The following is a 20,267-nucleotide window of genomic DNA, read 5'->3' as shown; positions in this document are numbered from 1 at the left end:
ACTTCTAAAGACCCACCTCTGCACACTGGGAGGTGGCAGAGAGAGAGATTAGCTACCATTCTGCCCAAGCTGGGTTCAGCAGGTGAAGGACAGTTTGCTTCTTTGTGATTTTGAGGGGGCCTGTACCTTTTATGGTTTGGGGACATCTGCCTGAACATCACAGAAGAAAAGAAAGCAGTAGTGCCCTTACTAGTGCTGTGATGATGAGCATGGGCACAGGATCCAGATCTGACTCCTACTTGCTGTGTGACCCTGGGCAAGTTACTTAATTTCTCTGTGCCTCCATGTGCACATCTTGAAATGGAGACAATTGTGACGACCAAATAAGTTAGTGCATCGAAAGTGCTTAGAAAAGTTAGGACTGCATAGTAGACATCACTGGAATCATGACCTCAGCTCCCTTGCCCATCCCATTTCACTCACCATTCCTTCCTTCCCTGCTTCCCAGTTCAGAGGAACCGTGGCATCTGCAGCTCCCCAGACAAGCCCATTGTCTCCAGCTTTGAGCCTTTGTCTATGGACTTCTCCCTTCCTGTAACGTTCCTCATCCATTTCATTAGGATGACCCTTGTCCTTGACCCTTCAGGAGCCAGCTGGTCTAGTCCACCCCTCCCTCCACTGATGCCCCTATGGTCTCCCAATGACAAAATAATCTGCCTCTGCCTCTCTTTCTTTTCTTAGCAGAAATACCATTTCCAAGAGAGGATAGGGAAAATGTCAGTAAAAAAGGCAAGTGTTTTTTTCCCCTTTAGAAATAAGAGAAAATGTAAGTAATAATAGCAGTAGTAGTAATAGTGATGATGATGATGATGATGGTGATGACGATGAATGATTCTATACATTTTTCTGTCATGAAGGAAGTGGTCTTTTTTAAAAATAATATTACTATATTTCTCCAGGTTTCCACACTGTTTGCATTTTCTTTTTTTTTTGGTTGGCCACATCACATGGCTTGTGGGACCAGGGATTGAATCCAGGTCCTTGGCAGTGAAAGTGCAGAGTCTTAACCACTGGACTGCCAGGGAATGCCTGGAAGTGGTCTTAATAATAAAAAGGATAACTTCTACTTAGCAATCTCATATACTAAAAACTTATGATAAGTGTTTTACATTCAATTTTCATTGCTGCTCCCCTCACTTTACAGGTGGGTGTTATCAGATCTATCTTGTAGAAGAGGCTATTTGGACTGGATTTAGAGATTTGCCCAAGGTTACACAGCAAGTAAGTCACAAAGCCAGGATTTGAACTCAGGTCTGTCCAACTGCAAAGTGTTAACTGCTAACTCTTTAAGAAGTCAGAGGGCCTTGGGACTGTTGCTTCTACTGACACCAAATTAGCTGCAGGACAGACTCTGTGCTCACTAGTCTGCCAGTCTGTCACTGACATGGGCACTATCCTTGGGTGCTCCCAACTCCAAGGTACTGGACCTTCCTTGCTGCCCCAGGGGAAAAAGCCTTTCCCTACCTGCCCAGGGTTTCCCAGAATGCAGAGGGCCCTCCTTGGTTGGACAGAGAAGGGATGGGCTTCTTTCTTGGCAGAGGAAACCACAAGTACAAAATCAAGCAAGTGTGAAACCAGGCTGTGTTTGCAGAACTGTCAAATGACAGGCGTGGCTAGCATATGGACCATGGGGAAATGAGGTTTGAGAATTCAAGACTGCAGGGTGATAACCTCAGTGAAATTGCTTTGCAAACTCCCAAGGTTGTTGTGGGGATTGAAGGAGACAATGCATGGGAAGAGGCTTTGCAAACTGGAAAAGCACTAGGCAAATGTTAATTATCACGAGATATTTCAGAGGAGCCTCATTGGTATCAGGAATGAGATAGCAGAAAATTAAAATGCCTGTTAATTTCTCTTGAATCCACATTTTCAAAAGCATTCATAAATGAAAAATTCCCATTTCCTTGTTCTCATCTTTTTTTTTTCTTTCTTTTTCTCAGGTGAGTAGATTGTAATAGATTTTGGAAGCTAATAAAAATATCAGTTTATTTCCTAGTGAATATCAATTATACTACCAGGTTTTGAGACTTTAAATAATTTTTGTTGCTCACCCATAAGACCACATCCAGCTAATTCTTTATCCAAATACTTCCTAGATGCACCCTGTCTTTTCTCTTTCCTCAGGCAGCCTGACACTGGGAGCTCTGGGGTAGGGGACAGGTGTGTGTCTGCCTCGTTTTGTGTCTCTAGCACAGTTTCTGACAGACAGTAGACACTTGACAAATAATTGTTTAGTGCAGCATCCACATCTAGATGGCATCATATTATACCTGAGTTACTGCAGGACTTCTCAGCTCCACTCTGGCTCCTGCCCTTCTGTTCCTGAAGCCATTTGTCTACATTCGCTCAAAACCTGAATCCATTTTCCTCAGTCTAATGAAATTGGTAAAACTAACTTAACTTATGTTACATACTAATACTACTACCAATAGAATCCAAATCTACAGTTTAAACAAAATGCTAAGGTAGGAAACTAAACAAAGAGGTGAAACTATTCAAGAAAGCATAACTGTTATTATTCTTATTTGCAGATGATACAATAGTACGCTTAGAGAACTCAAGAAAGTAGTCAAAACATTACTGGAACCAGCAGCTGAGACCTCAAGAGGACCAAAGTCAAATGTAATAACAATAGTTGATTAGAAAATGGAACAGGAAGAAGATTCTATCCACAGCATTCTAAGCTCCCAACGGTGGGGAGAATGGTCTCCTTTCTAACTCTGGTTTGTACTTTGTCTCTTGGGTCCCCAAGCAGCCCTGCTTGTGCCTGAAATCTCCCTAAATCTCTCACAAAACTGATGGAAAGTCCCATGGAAATCTCCATCTCTTGCTGCAGCTGACAGATGGGCACACAGGCTCTGGCTCCTGGTGTCTGGGTCAGAAGTCTGTCTTTGCAGTAGCACTGACTGCGTGACCCCGAGCCACTTCATCACTTACCTTGTGCCTCAATTTCCTTATCTGTAAAATGAGGGGTAATAACAGCACCTACTTGATTAGGATTAAATTAGTTAATTCATGGAAAGTGCTTGAAACAGTGTCCAACGGGTAGCAGGCACTTAACGTTTATTATGATTCTACCATCAAGGTTTCCGCGGTCCTGCTTTCCAAGCTGCAGCTGTGGATACTGCCCCAGGGAGATAGTGGAGGAAGGAGTGTGCTGAGGCTTTGGGACTTTCACGTCATCCTAAGTTTTTCTTTAGTACAGCAAGTTATTACATTATTGGGTAATCGATTGAACCATACAGAATGGACTTTTTAAAAGGTAAGAAGTGGCCAAATATTGACAATTTCACATGATACAACCTAATCATTTTCAATTTACTTGTTTTGTGTACTGGACAGTGTAGTGTTTGTCTTGAAAGCATGGGAAAAGTTCATTCTCCTTTCTTATCCCCAATCCTCGGCAGTGGTTCTGATGCTGAAGGAGACGCTCAGTGTGTGTGTGATGAAGAAACAGACTTGTGATCAGAACATATGTAGCATGTCAGATCCCAGAGGGGAAGAAGGGGACTTCCAGATAGTAGTGGTAAATTTCTGCCCTGACAGCCCCACGCCATCTCCAGCACTGCCATCCCCCATCTCAGGACTGCAGTTGATACCTTCCTCTGTGTCCCATGGTATACCACACCCCAATCTTCACACAGATGTACCTGCTTTTTCATCTCTTCAATTAGTGTTCCTCCCCAAGGACAGGAACCCAGATCTATTTGTGGCACCAATAGGGAACACTCTGTTTTCAAATGAATTAATACTGGACAGTCCTAGCAAGATTCAGAGGGGTGGCTCCATTTTGGGTAGGGGTCATTCCTGTCTTGCTTAGCTTTGTGCATTTAGTGGAGCACGGAGCCCTAGGTTTGAGGTCCAAGGATGTAATTTTATTTTTTTCAGGCCTGCCTATTGGGAGTAACTTGGGAAAGCTCTTTGACTCCTAACTTCAGTTTCATAATGGATGAGCAAGCCCTCTGTAAATTTTAATTCACTTTGTATATTGGCCAACACTATATTAACATTAATAGCTATTACTGATGACTTTTTTTAAGGATTAGGAACAGAGCCTGGCACATAATAGGTGGTCAATAAACATTCACCACATGAATTGGATTTGGAATTCTGAGCACTTGACTGAAAGTGAGTTTGCTTCTGGCTGATAAAGGACACCTTGGAAGTCTCTGGAAGATGGCAGAGTTTTTCAGGGAGTCGTTTCATCACAATATGCTACTTAAAAAAAAAAAGCAACTCAATTTCCATTTTGTAGGTTAGGTGTGGGGTGGAGAGGGAATTCACCTTCCCATCCTTGCTTAAAAATAATTTCAAGTAATTAAAGCATCTGCTTGGGGAAAGGGCAATAGGGACACCAGGAAGTGTCCTCAGTCAGAAAGGAAGACAGTCCCTCAAATGCCTGCAAAGACCAGACTGGGAGGGTGAACCAAGGAAGAGGTCTGTGGACACAGCATTTGTCCTCTCTTATACTCTGAATACCAATGTCCACAGTAGGCCCAGCGGCAGCTCAGGCACAAGCAGGGGTGCACAGGATTGTTACAGCTCAGATCTGCTGCTCAGTGGCTGAATTCTCTTGGGTGGCTCACTGTATTTCTCAGAGCCTCAGTTTCCCCCACCTGCCACAGAAGTTCCAACCTCATAGCCATTGCTGTGAGGATTAAATGAGGCACTGTGGAACAAAATGTTTGATCTGGTGTTTGTCTCAGAGTAAGTGCTCAGTATTGGTAGTGGTGGTGATGACAATGTTATGATCAAGACGTATTTTCAGTCTCTTCAAGATTATTAAGAAAGTTACACTTATGGAATTGAGAAGGCAGTCGTCTGTTTATTCATCCATCCATCCACCTATCCATCCACCCACCCAATACTTACCAAACCCATTGGCATGTGCCAATACCAGAGGGCACTGGAATCAAAGAGAGGACTCAGACTCTGTGCCTACTGTCAAGGGCACATTGCCTAATTCAGTATCTTTTTGCTGCTTCCAGGCAGAGGTAAGTTTTGGTTCCTACATGAATTTCAATGCCTTGCCCTAACTTCTGTTAAAGAATGTGTCACATTGTATTATGATTATTGATTTGCCTTTTTACCTAACTAGAGTGTGAGTGCTTTAAGGGACCATTTCACTGTATCTTTTTCTTTCCCTCCATCGTTATCCCCTATAACTTTCGACACAAATTAGGGCCTCATGAAATGGAGCCTGGTACTTTATGCAGCCTAAGAGCCCAAGTGGGGATCAAATAGGAAATCCTTGTCAGCCTTATTTATTAAGCACCTGCTACACCTTTGATGTACATGATCTCATGTATTCTCAGCAAGGTGGGTACTCTTAACCTTATGCAATAGATCTGGAAATAGAGGCTCAGAGAAGTTAACTACATACACCTAGAAAGTCCAGTGGGTCTCAAATCCAGGTCTTAGCAACTTCTTTTCTTGCAATAAAGCATTTAGAATGTTCGGAAAGTGGTTATGAGGCCAAAAGTGTGAGGGCGTAAATGGACATGGGGTGTGTGTGTGTAGTGTATACATAGTTACATTTGAGGAAAGGCATTAACACAGAAAATTCAAAATCCTAGAGGGGCCAGGCAGAGGACATAAGTGAGAGACGCAGGCCAGGTAGAAGAAAAAAAAAAATCTTTGTATTGGGTATGAGTAAGGAGAGGTGGGGCTGAGGTGAACTGCACAGCACCAGCTCCCTGCAAAGGTGGCCCCGGCTTCCTGGTTCTGGTCGCTTGACGACAGTCAGGGAAAGCTCAGTTTGGCCAGACTTTGAAATTTCTCGAGTCATGAGAAATGTGAATTGTTATGAACTTCTCTCTGAAAGTTAATAGGGAAGGTGCTGCTTTTTAGGAAAACCTTGAATAGGCTTCTCTCATATTCTGAAAGGTCTGAGTTTCCAGTCGGCCGCCGGAAGCTGTGACCCCCGGTGTAGACCTCTTCCGGAAGTGAAACAAGGGGCTTGAGGAGGGTGTTAACCAGTAAGCATCTGACCAGCATTTAGTGCTGGCAGTGATTAAGAAAAAACAGGTCATCTCATTTCTCAGAGTCCACCTCTTCTGGCCAGAAAGTCTCCTCTGAGAAGATCCAAGATCCCTTTCTTCCCTCTTCCACACACCTCTCCGTCCGTGGTCAAGATGTCTTCAGCGTCTCCACCACAGTCCTGGGGACATTACTCCCTTCCTCCTACTGGACCCTAGTCCTCAGAGCTGAGTGCAGCCATGGTGATGACGTCCTGCTGCCACTCCGGCCACAACTCACTCCCGTTCCTTTGTCAAGTGACAGAGCTGAAGGTGACTTACTGTTCTCGCCCAGGCGGTCGCCTCCTCTCTGATCAGAACTCTCCGCAATTGACTGCTGGGTCATCAGCGGGACTTGCCTGGGGCCACGACCCCAATCAGGGCTCTTCCAGCGCAGGGTCCCCCACTGCCCCGGAGCAGGCACATGTCCGAAGACATCCTCAGTTGGCTCACTTCTCTTGGCTGCCTGTTTTACTTGCTGTGGCAGGAGTGGGATATGGGGTGGGCTGTACACGTGACCTTTGACCCACACTCCCACCGCGTGCCCTGCCCTGTGCCAGCCCCTGCAGGCCCTTCACACCCTTTTCCACGGCAGCCACCTCCTCAGCCTCTCCCATCCCACCACCTTCCCTTGATTCTTCTCACAGCAGCCAGACAGGTCTTTGAAAAACTCAAATTAGTTCATGTCACCTGCTTAGTGTGTCTTGCAACACTTAGAGTAAAACCCAAGCTCCTCATTGGCCCTAAAGGCCCACACCACCCAGCCTGCGACTCCCCGGTCCCCACCTCTCGGTGTCGCATCCCAGCCCCCCAGCCCTGCTTGAGCAGCGCACCCCCTCTCCTGCTTTCACACTCTGCCCGCCCCTTCCTTCCCCGCTGCCACGCCCCTCCTTCTTGTCATGCCAGCCTCCGCTCAGACATCGGTTCTCCGGGGAGCCCTGTCCTGCACCCCTCCCTCTACCACGTCTTCTTACCCTCTCAGACTGTATCAGCATCTAACTTGACTTTGTGGCTGCACTGTTTACTCACTCAACGCTGACTGCCTCCTGGAGGGCCTGCTGCCTCCCTCAGTGCCCACATGGGTGCCTGGCACTTGACAGGGTCTCCACAGACACATGCTAAATGGGAGACTGAGGCTTGAAGATGGGGAAACACCTCACGGCTGGCAAAATGGCACTTAATTCCTAAACCAGTGTTACTTCCGTGATCCCTCCGGCCATGAGCAGTGGAGTTCTGGAAGGATCCTGGGTGTGGAGGGCGGACATGTGGGGGAACCATGCTCTGTGAAGGTCAAGAGCTCGTGGGGGTCTGTGATTCCTTTAAAGAACATCCATCTCCACCCTCCTCACAGCACTGGCCCCTGCAATCACCGCTCTGTTCTACCACCTTCCAGGGATGGTGCTGCTTTTCTTTCAAGAGGCAGATGATGGCCCTTGTCAGCAGGTTCTGTGGAGCTGAACCGTGGGGTGAGGCCAGGAATACTAACAGCAAGGGTTGCAGCCAGAAGAGAATCATGGGCCATTCTCTTGCTTTGACTATGGAGTATGTGTTTGTGTGGGGGGTGTGTGTATGTGTGCATGTCTGTCTGTGTGTGTGTGTCTATGTGTCTGTTTGCGAGTGTGTGTGTGTAGAGGCCCTCAGTTGAAGAGATATGGCTGATAGCTTGGTCTGCACTTAGCTGAAAATGATAAGAAATGTCTGTGGCAGAAAAGCAATGCCCTGAGCTCTATGAAGAGCAAACGAGGGGGAAGGAAAGAAGTTGCTGGTGGACATATCAGTCCTCACACTGCAGAGTGTGTTGTCCCAGCTCAGGATCGGTGTGCATGCTTTTAATGAAGCTCTGGCTTTCTGTTCCCCTCTGCTTGCACCTCACACTGTGCTCTCCCCCTGCCTCAGCCACCTTACTCCCAGACTTGGGTGCCTTTTCTGTTCAGCTGTGCGGGCACCGGGTCCCCTCCTGAAGGTTGGCTTCACAGCCTGCTCCCGTTGCCCGCATCCTTCCATCCTTTTCTTCAGCCTCAGGTTTCAGCTGTTCCCCTTGAGGCTCCCTATATGTGCAGGTCCCCATGTGCCCTTCTCTGCTTCATGATCTTTTCACAGGTGCCTGTTTACATTTATTAGGATTTCTGATCATGCTGGTTTCCCCCATCTCTGTATGTACGCGTGTGTGTGTGTGTGTGTGTGTGTGTGTGTGGTTGTGTGCTCATGTGCACAAAGGCAAGGCGGGGGTCTCTTTTGGTTTACTGCATGCTGGTACAGTGCCTGGCACTTGGCACTGTCAGTTACATGGACAGGTGGATGGATAGAGGAATGGGTGGATTAGTGAATCAGTGAGTGCTGATGCTCTCTGAATGGAACTGGGCTCTCTGGTTTCTCATCTCATCCTTCTTTGTCATGGGGCAAAATGAATACATAGCTTTGGGATAAAAGCCTGCCTTCCCCTAAATGTAGTTCAGCTGGTCATGCCTTTCGTCAAGAGAAGTCCCAGTTATTCTGCTTCCACTTGGTAGGAAGGCTAAGCTCCTAAGTCATCCATACAGAGAGGTTCCTTCCCTTTGAAATCCACTGGGACCCAGGGTAGCCACCTCCTCCCCACACAGTGATCCTACTTTCCTTACGTTTCCTTTGGTGGAGGTGGAGATGGCAGGGCTATTCCCCTTGCTGTGGCCAAAGCTCACTTAATTTGGAATCTGGAGGGTTTGGGGTCAAGGTCACCCCTAATTAGCTGTGAAACTTTGGGGGAACTTGCCCTCTCTGGGTCTCAGTTTCTTCATCAAGAGCATTCTATTAGATCAGTGTTCCCCAGATTTTAGTAACTAACCCATTAATGTTGTGACTTTTGCCATATTCTGTGTCCTGTGTACTATTATTTATTTAACATCTTGTTTTAAAGTGATATGCCTTTTTTCTTGAATTTATACTTTATACAATACTACTCTCCAATATAAATGTAATGTGAACCACGTATGCACTCTCATTGTTTCTAGAAGCCACATTAGAAAAAAATAAGAAGAAACAAGTGACATTAATTTTAACAGTATATTTTATTTAACCTTGTTCATCCAAAATGTAATCAATAGAAATTATCCAGATATTTAACTCTTTTTTCGTACTAAATGTCCAAAGTCTGCTGTATTTTTTATACTTCCTGCACATCTCTCTATGGATGCTAAATTTTCACTGAAAAACCTTGATCTCTGTTTAGATGTCATGAAATGTACAGTTGAAAGAATAGACTCACGTACTCACGTTGTTCCAAGTAGTTATTTTCTAATAACTGAGTAGAGTATAAGATTTTAATTGTAAATTAATTGAAATGAAATGAAATAAAAAACTCAGTTTTGCAAGTTGTACTAGTTAAATGTCAAGTGCTCAATAGCCACATGTGGCTGGCGGTGACTATACTGGACAGCATGGACATGTGACAATCGTACATGTCACAAACAAACCCACCTCCCTGTTGTAAACAGAAGGTAGCCTTAAAAATAAATACAATGACAATACAAGAGTGACATTAAATTCTCGCTAGATACTGCTTCCTGCCGAGGTGCTGAGCTCTAGGTCTGCTCTGTGTCTGCTAGAAAGGGAGATTTTTAGCACATGTGAAAAGGTGTTAAAGACACAGTGGCACCTAGCTGAGACTCTCTCTTTGATGGAATTAGAAGGATTAAGAAAACTGAAAAGGGATTTTGATGCTGCAGCCTTGTACCCCCTAAAATAATCCTTCATAAAACAACAACAGGACCCGCTCTCCCCACCCCCACCCCCCACCAGCATCTAGATGATCACTCTTAGCTCTAAGGAGCCTTTTGCTCCTTTACTCTTACCCCTTTGTTTCCTCTTCAGAGACCACTAGCATGTGATCTTGTAAAAAGTGAACTAAGCAAGTCTTGGAAAAACTAAGTTCCGGTTCAGACTTGGCCATTCCCAGCTCTGTGATTTTGGGTGAGGTCTCAGTTTCCTGATTTTGGGAAATGGGAGTGTTTAGATTCACCAAAACCCAGCAACCATGGATTGGCAGGCTCTGGGCCCTGGCTAGTCTCGAATTATCTCATTTTGTCCACACCATCAATCCTGTGAGAAAGGAACTGTTCCCCTCTCTCTGCAGAGAGGAATGTGGAGGCTCAGAGAGCTTTGAGCAACCTGCTAGAGCCCCACCAATAGAAGCCACAAATTTAGAAGCTGAATCCATGTCTGGGGACCACTGAGCAATCATTGTCAGATTCGCAGGGCAATTCCCTTCTCCCTAAATGGTAGGCTTTCAAGACACTGTCAGCATAAAGTTTGTGGATTTCTTGGAACTTTTCCTTCCAGTTTATGCCAAGTCCCTGGTTTTCTGAGTTGGTATGCTTTTCTGATTTACCCACACTTTCTTTTGGTCTCCATCTCTATTATTTCTTGCTCCTCCCTTCAGCTTGTTTTTATTCTCGACTCACTGCGACCCGCTTGATGTTTCTTGGTCCTTCTTGAAGTTCTGCCCACTTTGGAGTTTGTGAATTGGCAGCCTGGTGGGCTGCATCAAGCCTGCAGACATGTTCGATTTGGCTCAGGTGGTGCTGGCTCACATAGTGATTTAAATATTTTTGAATTTCAGTGCCAACATTGAAACATTGGGCATTTCATGTAAATATCTGGATTTCTAGAGTTTTTAGAACAATTTACAACACTGGACAATTGGCTGGAAAGCTGAGTGGTGGTAGCACTTTCTAACTCCCCCAGGTCCTCCTCCTCCCTATCGTCTATCACCCCCACCTCTCAGTCCAGACTGAGTGTCAACTGTCAGCTGTCATTGCACACGTGCTGCCATTTTCTTATAATGAAGCTGGACAGCAATTCCAGATACTGCTCTGTCATTTTCTACTTATGTGACCTTGGGTAAGTGTCTCAATGTTCTTATCTGAAAATGGGCTAATAATTGTCCATGCCTCAAGGGGTTGTCATGAGAATTAAATAAGCTAGACTGGTTCCAAATTGAGAAAGGAGTATGTCAAGGCTGTATATTGTTATTTAACTTATATGCAGAGTACATCACGAGAAATGCTGGACTGGATGAAGCATAGGCTGGAATCAAGATTGCCGGGAGAAATATCAATAACCTTAGATATGCAGATGACACCACCCTTGTGGCAGAAAGTGAAGAAGAACTAAAGAGCCTCTTGATGAAAGTGAAAGAGGAGAGTGAAAAAGTTGGCTTAAAACTCAACATTCAGAAAACTAAGATCATGGCATCTGGTCCCATCACTTCATGGCAAATAGATGGAGAAACAATGGAAACAGTGACAGACTTTATTTTGGGGGGGCTCCAAAATCACTGCAGATGGTGAATGCAGCCATGAAATTAAAAGACGCTTGCTCCTTGGAAGAAAAATTAAGACCAACCTAGACAGCATATTAAAAAGCAGAGACATTACTTTGCCAACAAAGGTCCATCTAGTCAAAGCTTTGGTTTTTCCAGTAGTCATGTGTGAATGTGAGAGTTGGACTTTAAAGAAAGCTGAGCACCGAAGAATTGATGCTTTTGAACTGTGGTGTTGGAGAAGACTCTTGACAGTCCCTTGGACTGCAAGGAGATCCAGCTAGTCCATCCTAAAGGAAGTCAGTCCTGAATGTTCATTGGAAGGACTGATGTTGGAAGCTGAAATTACAATACTTTGGTTACCTGATGTGAAGCACTGACTCATTTGAAAAGACCCTGATGCTGGGAAAGATTGAAGGCAGGAGGAGAAGGGGACGACAGAGGATGATATGGTTGGATGGCATCACCGACTCAATAGGCATGAGTTTGAGTAAGCTCTGGGAGCTGGTGATGGACAGGGAAGCCGGGTGAGCTGCAGTCCACGGGGTCGCAAAGAGTCGGACACGACTGAGTGACTGAACTGAACTGAATGTATGTACAGTGCTTTGAAAAATCTCCAGCACATAGTAAGTGCTACATAAGTGTTAGCAATCATTAAGAGGAAAGGGCAATGTTTTTGTTACATATGTCTCTATCATTGAGGAAAAATGAAATAGACTGAAAGAGTCACATGTTTTCAGCAAAGCAGCAGGGAAGCACAATTCTTTGGATAAGCGAAACAGTTCTTAAAACTGGCCCATTTTGTTTATTTATACTGTCGGGCTGCCCCATGCAGTTATCTGAATTCAAGACACCTGCACTGCCCCACCCCTAGCACTGCAGAGCTGCATCTCCTATAAACATCATCCACACATTTCAGATCCACATAGAGGCTCAGTGGCAGGATCTGTGTTCACCTCTCTTCCCTCTTCTGTTCACCATCCTAGCTGCAGCACATAGTGTGAACTTGCTGGTGGTGCTTGTCATTCTCTTCACTAGTTTTAGCTGAAGACCATTTCATGACCTGGACTGATATTATTTCTGGAGGCTTCACTGAGCCACAGGCAACTCTCTTAGGGGTACAAACTCCCTAGGCTTATGATGGCACTGATTGCTTAATCCATTGGATCATTCTCTCCTAGTTTGCCAGGACATGGAGCTTCATGTCCAGTGGGTACACTTGGAGTGGAATTGTGCATTTATGGAAAAGACCTATGTACAAAGCAGTCTGTGGCTTAGGGAATTTACAATGCTTGAACATACTGACATGTTCAGCAATAAAAACAATGTGAGCTACTATTTATTGAGCTTCTACAATGTGTGAGGGACCATGTGAAGCCTTTGCATGTTTTACTTCAAACTGCCACAAAACAATGCAGGGAACAGAAGGTTAATAACATTTATTGAACTCTTAGTCAGAGGCAAGGATTACAAAGCTACTCTTCTGGACTCCAGCCCAAGGCTAGCCCAGCCAGCCTCCAGCATAGCTACCTCGTTGGTTTGTACTTAAATCCCATCAATGGGCCATGACTCCAACTGAGCAACATAAGCAGAGTTCAGCTCTCCTGGGCCTTTAACAAACTCATTAAGAATGACTTGTCCAAGGTCACACAGTGGGTTATTACCAGAACCAAGCCTGGAATTCAGGACTCCTCATGCAATGCTCTTTCTCCCTTGTTATAACAAGGATCCTAAGGCCGAATGAGAATTAAGAGGGGCCAGACAGGTTACAGAGAATTAGGTGCATCACATAGGGACTGTCTCGAACTGGGGTGCGTGTGTTCTTTTGAAGGGGTAATCATTAAATAGATTGTACAAATATACAATATAATTCTACATCGCTTCATTAAAGAAGGAAAAAGCATTGTATATACTGTTTTGGGTTATTGATATATGAAGTGAGAAAAACAGCAAGATATAGGATGGTGTGTATTACGTGCTCAAGAGAATTAAAAAAAAAAGGGAGACTTGAAATCCCCTGTTCATATTTGCTTGTATATATACACTAAAAAACCCTGAAATAAATTGGAAACTAGACACTTTTTTTTAAATTAAAAAAGCAGACACATCACTTTGCTGACAAAGGTCCGTATAGTCAAAGCTATGGTTTTCCCAGCAGTCATGTACAGATGTAAGAGTTGGACCATAAAGTAGGCTGAGCACTGCAGAATTGATGCTTTCGAGTCATGGTGCTAGAGAAGACTTGTGAGAGTTCTTTGGACAGCAAGACCAAACCAGTCACTCCTAAAGGAAATCAATCCTGACTATTCATTGGAAGGACTGAGGCTGAAGCTGAAGCTCCAATACTTTGGCCACCTGATGTGAAGAGCCGACTCATTGAAAAAGACCCTGAGGCTGGAAAAGATCGAGGGCAAGAGGAAAAGGGAATGACAGAGGATGAGATGGTTTGATGGCATCACGGACTCAGTGGACATGAATTTGAGCAAGCTCCGGGAGATAGCAAAACACAGGGAGGCCTGGCGTGCTGCAGTTCATGGGGTTGCAAAGAGTCAGGACTTAGTGACTGAACAACAACAACAAAGACACTAATACAGTGATTACTTATGTGTGGTGGTGATGATGGGATGGTTTTGGGTATTGACAAGCGGGGGAAAGGAAATGGGAGGGAAACTTTGCAATGTGTGCCTTTTCTATACTATTAGGTTTTCAAGTACTATGAATGTTATTACCTGTTAATGTGCGTGTATACACACACACACACACACACACAGTTGCATAGGAAAGGCAAAGCAGACTATTGCTCAGCTCTAGCTGACTGCTACTTTCTGGGAACAGGAGTCTAATGTTTTCAGTTCTGTTTTTTTAAGGGAACCTGGAAATATATTTTTTTAATCCCATTTTTTTTTACAATAGAGAGTTGAAATTAAGTCTTTTTTTTTTTTTTTCAGTTTTATTTATTTATTTATTTTTGGCTGTACCAGGTCTTCATTGCTGTGAGAGAGCTTTCCCTAGTTGCAGTCAGCCAGGGCTACTCTCTAGTTGTGGAGCTTGGGCTTCTCATTGCGGTGGCTTCTCTTGTTGCAGAGCACAGGCTTTAAGCATGTGGGCTTCAGGGGTTGCAGCATGGGCTCAGTAGCTGTGGCTCTTGCTCTCTAGAGCACAGGCTCAATAGTTGTTGTCTACAGGCTTAGTTGTTCTGCGGGATGTGGGATTTTCCTGGACCAGGGATTGAACCCGTGTCTCCTGCATTGGCCTGTGGATTCTTTACCACTGAGCCACCAAGGAAGCCCCCAATTCCAGTTTTTAATTTCAAATTGTCCATTGCTACTATGTAGAAATACAATAGGGTTTTTGCATATTAACAGTGTGCAAACATACTAAACTCATTAATTTTGTCCTTAGGAGCTTCTATTGTGGAGTCTTTGTAATTTTCTATGAAGGCAATTATGTCATCTGTGAATAGAAACGATTTAATTTCTTCCTCCATGTACACCTTTTTCTCCCTTTTTCTTGCCTTATTGCACTGGCTAAAACATCCAGTATTATGCTGAATAGGAGTGATGAGAACATCCTTGCCTTATTCTAGATCTTAGGGGGAAAGCATTCCATCTTTCATCATTAAATGTGATGTTAGCTGTAGGCTCTTTATCAGATCAAAGAAGTTCTCTCTCTGTCCCTAGTTTGGTAAGTTTTTTATCAAATGGATGGATACTGAATTTTGTCAAATATTTCCTGCATCTATTAAAATGATAATACAGAATTTCTTTTTAAGTTTGTCAGTATGGTGAATCACATTGTTAATATGGTGAATGGTTTTCAAATATTTAACTTTTATAATTATATATAACTATTATGTTCCTGGGATAAATCCAGTTTGGTCTTGTGTATTATGCTGCCTAACATGTTCATTTGGGTTTTCCATAAGGTGTTACGGAAAAACCTGAACAAACTTTTTGGCCAACTCAATATTATCCTTCTTATATATTGGTGGATTAGAGTTGCTAATATTTTGTTAAGGATTTTTATGTTTATGTTCATGAGGACTATTGGTTGCTAGTTTTCTTATAATGTCTTTGTCTGGTTTTGATATTAGGGTAAAGTTGATGTCATAAAACAAGTCAGGAATTTTCCCTTGATTTCTGTAATTTTTAAATGATGAAAAAATGACTTATAGAGTGCTTGCTGTGTGCCAGGCATTTTGTTAAGTGCTTATTTAATCCTTACAGGGACTCTATGACTCCATTATTGTCATCATCCTCACGTTACAAATGGGGAAACTGAGGCACAGAGGAGTTAAAGTCACTTGCCTAAAGTCACACAGCTTCTAAGTACCAAAGCCAAGACTCAAACTCTAGAAGTCCAGCTTCAGACTGGGTACTTTTAATCTGTTTACTACACTTTCTCCAAAGATGTTTACAGGCAAAAGAGAACACATCTAGAGGGCTCAGACAAGTTTAGCAGCCACTATTCTTCCACCTTTGGTTTAACAACAACAGTAACTAGCACATGTCAAAGCACTTACTACCTGATAGGCTACAGCCTCATCATCTCCTTTCATCCTGCACCAACCCTCAGACGCAGACAGGCAATTGGGCAAACACTCCCTTCTGCTGTGTGGCGTGTGGCTTCATCAGGCTTCATCTCCCTCACTTTGTCTCCCTTAACATTCATTGTGCCTTTTAGAAGGAAAAGTTTTAAAAATATCTCTTTCAAATCTCAGTATAATTTTGCGCGACTCCTTCCTTATCAGGCAGGCTCACCAGGTCCTCTCTCCTGCTCTCTTTCCTCAAGCATTCAGCCTCATCTTTTCCTCCTGCATTGCCTTCTGCTTTGCACTGTCTTGTCCCAGCTGGCCCAATCAGGGTCCCCAACTGATTTTGTTGGCTTATTGTATGTGATTTGAAAAGTTGGGAATATCTCGCTTATTTTAAAAGGAGGAGGAAAGAGACGGAGTTTTAGAAACAGCTGGGACACCAGTTTTCTCCACTGAGCACATAGCAAGAAGGACTGAAGTTAAATAACTTTTCAGTAACGAAGGTACTGGGTGCAATGGAAAGGGCAGGTGTTTGCATGCTGGTTGGACTGCTCAACTGTAGACGAGATGCTCCACTTCTCTGAATCTGTTTGCTTCTCTGTAAAACGTGTTCAGGATATGTACACGTCATGGGGGGATTCAGTGCAACAATATAAGCATTTAATACAAGAAAAAAATCCAGTGTGGAGAAGGCATTGGATGACAGCGCTTTCCACAGTCTGGGCACCGTGGTAAGGCATTTTAACATAGGTTATCTTACTTAACATAAACTGCCTGTGTGCTCCACCCATTTTATGGGTGGGGAAAACTGTGGTGCAGAGGGTAAGAATTCTCAAGTGGCAGAGCTTTGCCTATACTTCATGTTACAAACCCCTGTATTCCCCACCAGACCAGTTAAATTATGGACTGTCTGGGGGCAATTTCTAGAGGCAGGGGATTGGACCATATGGCCTTTCCCAAGCTCTTCCTCTCAATCCAGAGGCTGAAGGGGCTGAGAAACAGCCTTGCTTTCCCCTAGTTACTGGCTCCCCTGTTGCCAACACTCAGCCACTCCTTAACCCTCTACCACCACAGTGAGAATTTGAAATTGGGGTGAGTCCACTGCCAGGAAAAGTGATTCAATTAAAATCTCAGTTTTCAACAATATTACCAAGCTCTTCGGTCTGTTACTTCACACCCAGCATAGCTGAGCCTTGGAGGCAGGGTAGTGAGGGTTTGCGAATTGTTGGGGGCTGGGGGCAGGGCGGGGAATACTGAAGTGAGCTCTGCAGGAGAATCGGCGCTGAGCCCAGTGCTCTTCTCAGCATGCCTCCAAGTCCTTCCTCCGGCTCAGGCAGGGCTAAGCAGTCCGCGTCGTTCCTACAACTGAATCAGCTTCATGATAACCACAACTGCAGCAGCACACAGCAGCAATCAATGTGTGGTGTGTTGGCCGCTGAGCTGAGCGTTTGACTTGCACCCTCATCTCCATCAACATCTTTACTTCTCACCACAATTTCAAGGGTAGCTACTCTCATAATGCCCATTTCACAGAAGGGGAAACTGCGGCACAGAGACATGAACAGTTCGTAGATTAACAGCCAACACTGCTTCATTCTATAGTCTGCATTCTTAGTCACTAGGACATATTTTTTGTCCTTATGGTTTTAAGAGAATCACTTAAGGATGTTACCCTTGAACTACCTTGCAAGTCATTAACCAAGCTGTTACCAGCCCATGATCTTCCCACAAGCCTGGCCTCTCCAGTGGTTCTTCTACAGGATGTTTGGTCCTTCTGCGTCCGTCTCTGAGCTCCCTGATCTCAGAGACTGTATCTTAGGGGTCTCTGAGTCACCTTTTCATACCTCCTCAGCTCTTGGCACAACAGTAGGTGGTCATAACTCTGAATGTATGAAAACATCAATGTCCTCCAAGTTCTAATAAAAACTCCTCACTCTTAAATCTCCAAGCCCTGGGCTCAGCCTGGAAGAGTCTGTGCCTGGCATAAGACAGGTGCCAATGCCAATGGGCCAGGAAGGTCCTAGCAGGCATGGGAGTTAATCTGTAAATGTGTGTAGTACCTTGACTCCCACCCTGAGGGATTTGAAGATATGAGCTTTCCCTCATTCTCCCCATCCCCATTTCCCTGCTCTGGATCCTTGAAGCCTTTCCTTGTCTTTATGGTTCTGTGCTTTAAGGGGTTTTCAGAAGAAAAGCCTGAGAGTGTGGTCACTTCAGTCTAAAGAGGAGATGGAGGAGTGACTGGTGGGAGTTAGATATACTCTGGTATGAGGGCTAAAAGGAAAGGGGGCTCTGTCATTTCTGTGGTTCAGCAAATAAGCAACCTTCTCAAAAATACTCCCCAAAGGAGAGCTCTGGAGAGATTCAGGAGGGCCAGGGGGTGGGGGCGGGGAGGTGGGAGCTGGGCCTAAATTGATCCCAGCTTGGGGTAATTACAGGACACATGCCCGCCACCCCAACAGGGCGAGAATCAGGCTAGCTCTCTGCCAGGGCAGCCAGAGCGATTAGTTAGTAATAAAAGCCTCATCACTCATCTGCAGAGAGGCTCAGTCTTAGCAAACTTAGGCTTTCTCCTACCTGCCAAATTTGGGAGAGGGGGCAGTTATTTAAATATGGCAGAGGCCGTGGCTACCAAGTTGAATGTTTTGGAAAGGAAATCTCACCCAGGCTCTTCAGAAATCCAGCTCCCAAGTTCCCAGGATCCTGAAAGCAGCAGGGTAGATGATGCTATGATTCTAGGCTTTAGCTAGGACTGGATTTTTTTTTTTTTTTTCCTGTTTCTTTCTGTCCCTCTCTCCCACCTGCCCGCAAGTGATCTTTAGGAACATTTCTGCCACAGAGATTCAGGGGCTGTCGCAGGGACTATCTGGAAGAAATGTCCATCTCCAGCTGGAGCCCCGGAAACCCATCCTTGCCTCAGGTGCCCTGGCAAACACCAATTCCTCACTTCCCTGCGTCGACAACGCCCCCCGCCCCTCCAAGCTCTCTTCAGGAATTCAGTACAAGTCTCAGCTACACTTTGGACACCAGGCTAAGATGTGGAACCAAACAGACACCTGCAGCGGCAATGAGCTGCCCAGGGTCGGTGGACTGGGAGGCAAAGCCAAGGGGTGAGGCAGGTCCTGAAGGAGACTGTGACCCCCTGCGATGGCGGCCTCGGTAGCCCGCATGTCCCTCCGCACCGTTGCCCTGTCCAGGGCATGGTCCTGGAGCCACCCTGACTCTTCCTAGCCGGCCTCGCCTTCCTCAGGGTGGCAGCGGGGGGCTCATCCCTTGCCCCATCCCAGAACCCCCCGGAACAAGAGAGTGCCCAGGTTCAGGATTTCCAGCGTCCTCTGGGGTCAGGCGGCGCGGGGCAGAGGTGCCCCTAGTCTGGGTGGACGTGGGGGGCGACGGGAGAGAGGAGGCCCCCATGACACCATCTGTCCGGACTTGCAGTGGAGTCACACACACACACACACACAGCCCTCCCTGCAGCCCCTCACGGACGCCCGACCGAGCCCTTCAGTCGCGCACACAAATACACACCGAGGAGCTCAAACCCCGCTCGCTCGCACCGACCCCATACACACCCTGGCCCATCGCCCGCCGCGCACACTCTTGAGACGCGCGCGCACACACACACACACACACACACACACACACGCACCGTCCCCGCCAGGCCACCGCAACTTCCTCTCACCCCGCAGAGTCTGGAAATGTCCGCAGTTGCCCGGAAAGGCGTAAACTTTTTGCAGAGGGGGCGCCAGGGATTTCACCGAGAAGGTGGCCAGGCCTGGGGGCCCTGGGCAGGGTTCGCCCCGCACTCTCTGGGCTCCCGGCTTCCCTCCCTCTCCCCCACGCCCCTCACCTGGTAAACCGAGGCACAGCAAGAGGCTGTAGTAGACCACGGGCACGAAGCCCAAGCCGCAGGCCGAGCCGGGGGACCACGACAGCGAGCTGTTGGCTACGAGGTGGGCGTGCGTGTGCTCCATGAGCGCGCCCCTCGCTCCCCGCGGCTCGGCGCCCGGCCTGCCAGCCCCGCTCCGGACGCCGGCTCGGTGGTGGCGACCGCTTAGGCAGCAGCCGGAGCAGCAGCGCCTCTCTCCCCGCAGGACTTGCTTCTACCCTTGGCCGCGGTCCCCTCCGCTCCCTCCGCACCTGCCCGCCTGGAAACCCGGCTCAGCCCTCCCGCAGGTCGCAGGGCGCTGGGCGCTGGGACTCGGGAGGGGCTCCCGGAGCCCATTTGTGCGCCTCCCACCTCGGGCTCGCTCGGCTCCCGCCTCGGAGCCGGGGGGCTGGGACGCCGGTCCCCGCAGCCAATCAGCAACTGCCTGGACCCGTGGAAAGAAGGGGTGGGGGTGGGGGGGTGAGATGCTCTGGAGGAGGGGGTCCCAGCTGCCCCTCTCTGCTCCAGATTCTGGAGGAGACATGAACTTAG

At 46.3% G+C, this 20,267-nt stretch overlaps 1 protein-coding gene across 1 annotated transcript in view; it reads right to left on the bottom strand.

Moving 5' to 3' along the window:
- GPR139 (G protein-coupled receptor 139) overlaps nucleotides 1–19,821 on the bottom strand; it is a 41,851-nt gene extending 22,030 nt beyond the window's left edge. Inside the window, exon 1 of the mRNA XM_081560774.1 lies at nucleotides 19,698–19,821. Within this exon, the coding sequence (XP_081416900.1) occupies nucleotides 19,698–19,821 (124 nt within the window). The remainder of the gene's footprint in view (nucleotides 1–19,697) is intronic.
- Nucleotides 19,822–20,267: the final 446 nt, after the last annotated feature.

Source organism: Giraffa tippelskirchi, chromosome 13, assembly GCF_054371585.1.
Source record: "Giraffa tippelskirchi isolate mGirTip1 chromosome 13, T2T-mGirTip1v1.2.pri, whole genome shotgun sequence".
Lineage (NCBI taxonomy): Eukaryota > Metazoa > Chordata > Mammalia > Artiodactyla > Giraffidae > Giraffa > Giraffa tippelskirchi.
Note: the sequence above shows the minus strand (reverse complement) of the source record. Positions and strands in the feature narration are given on the sequence as shown.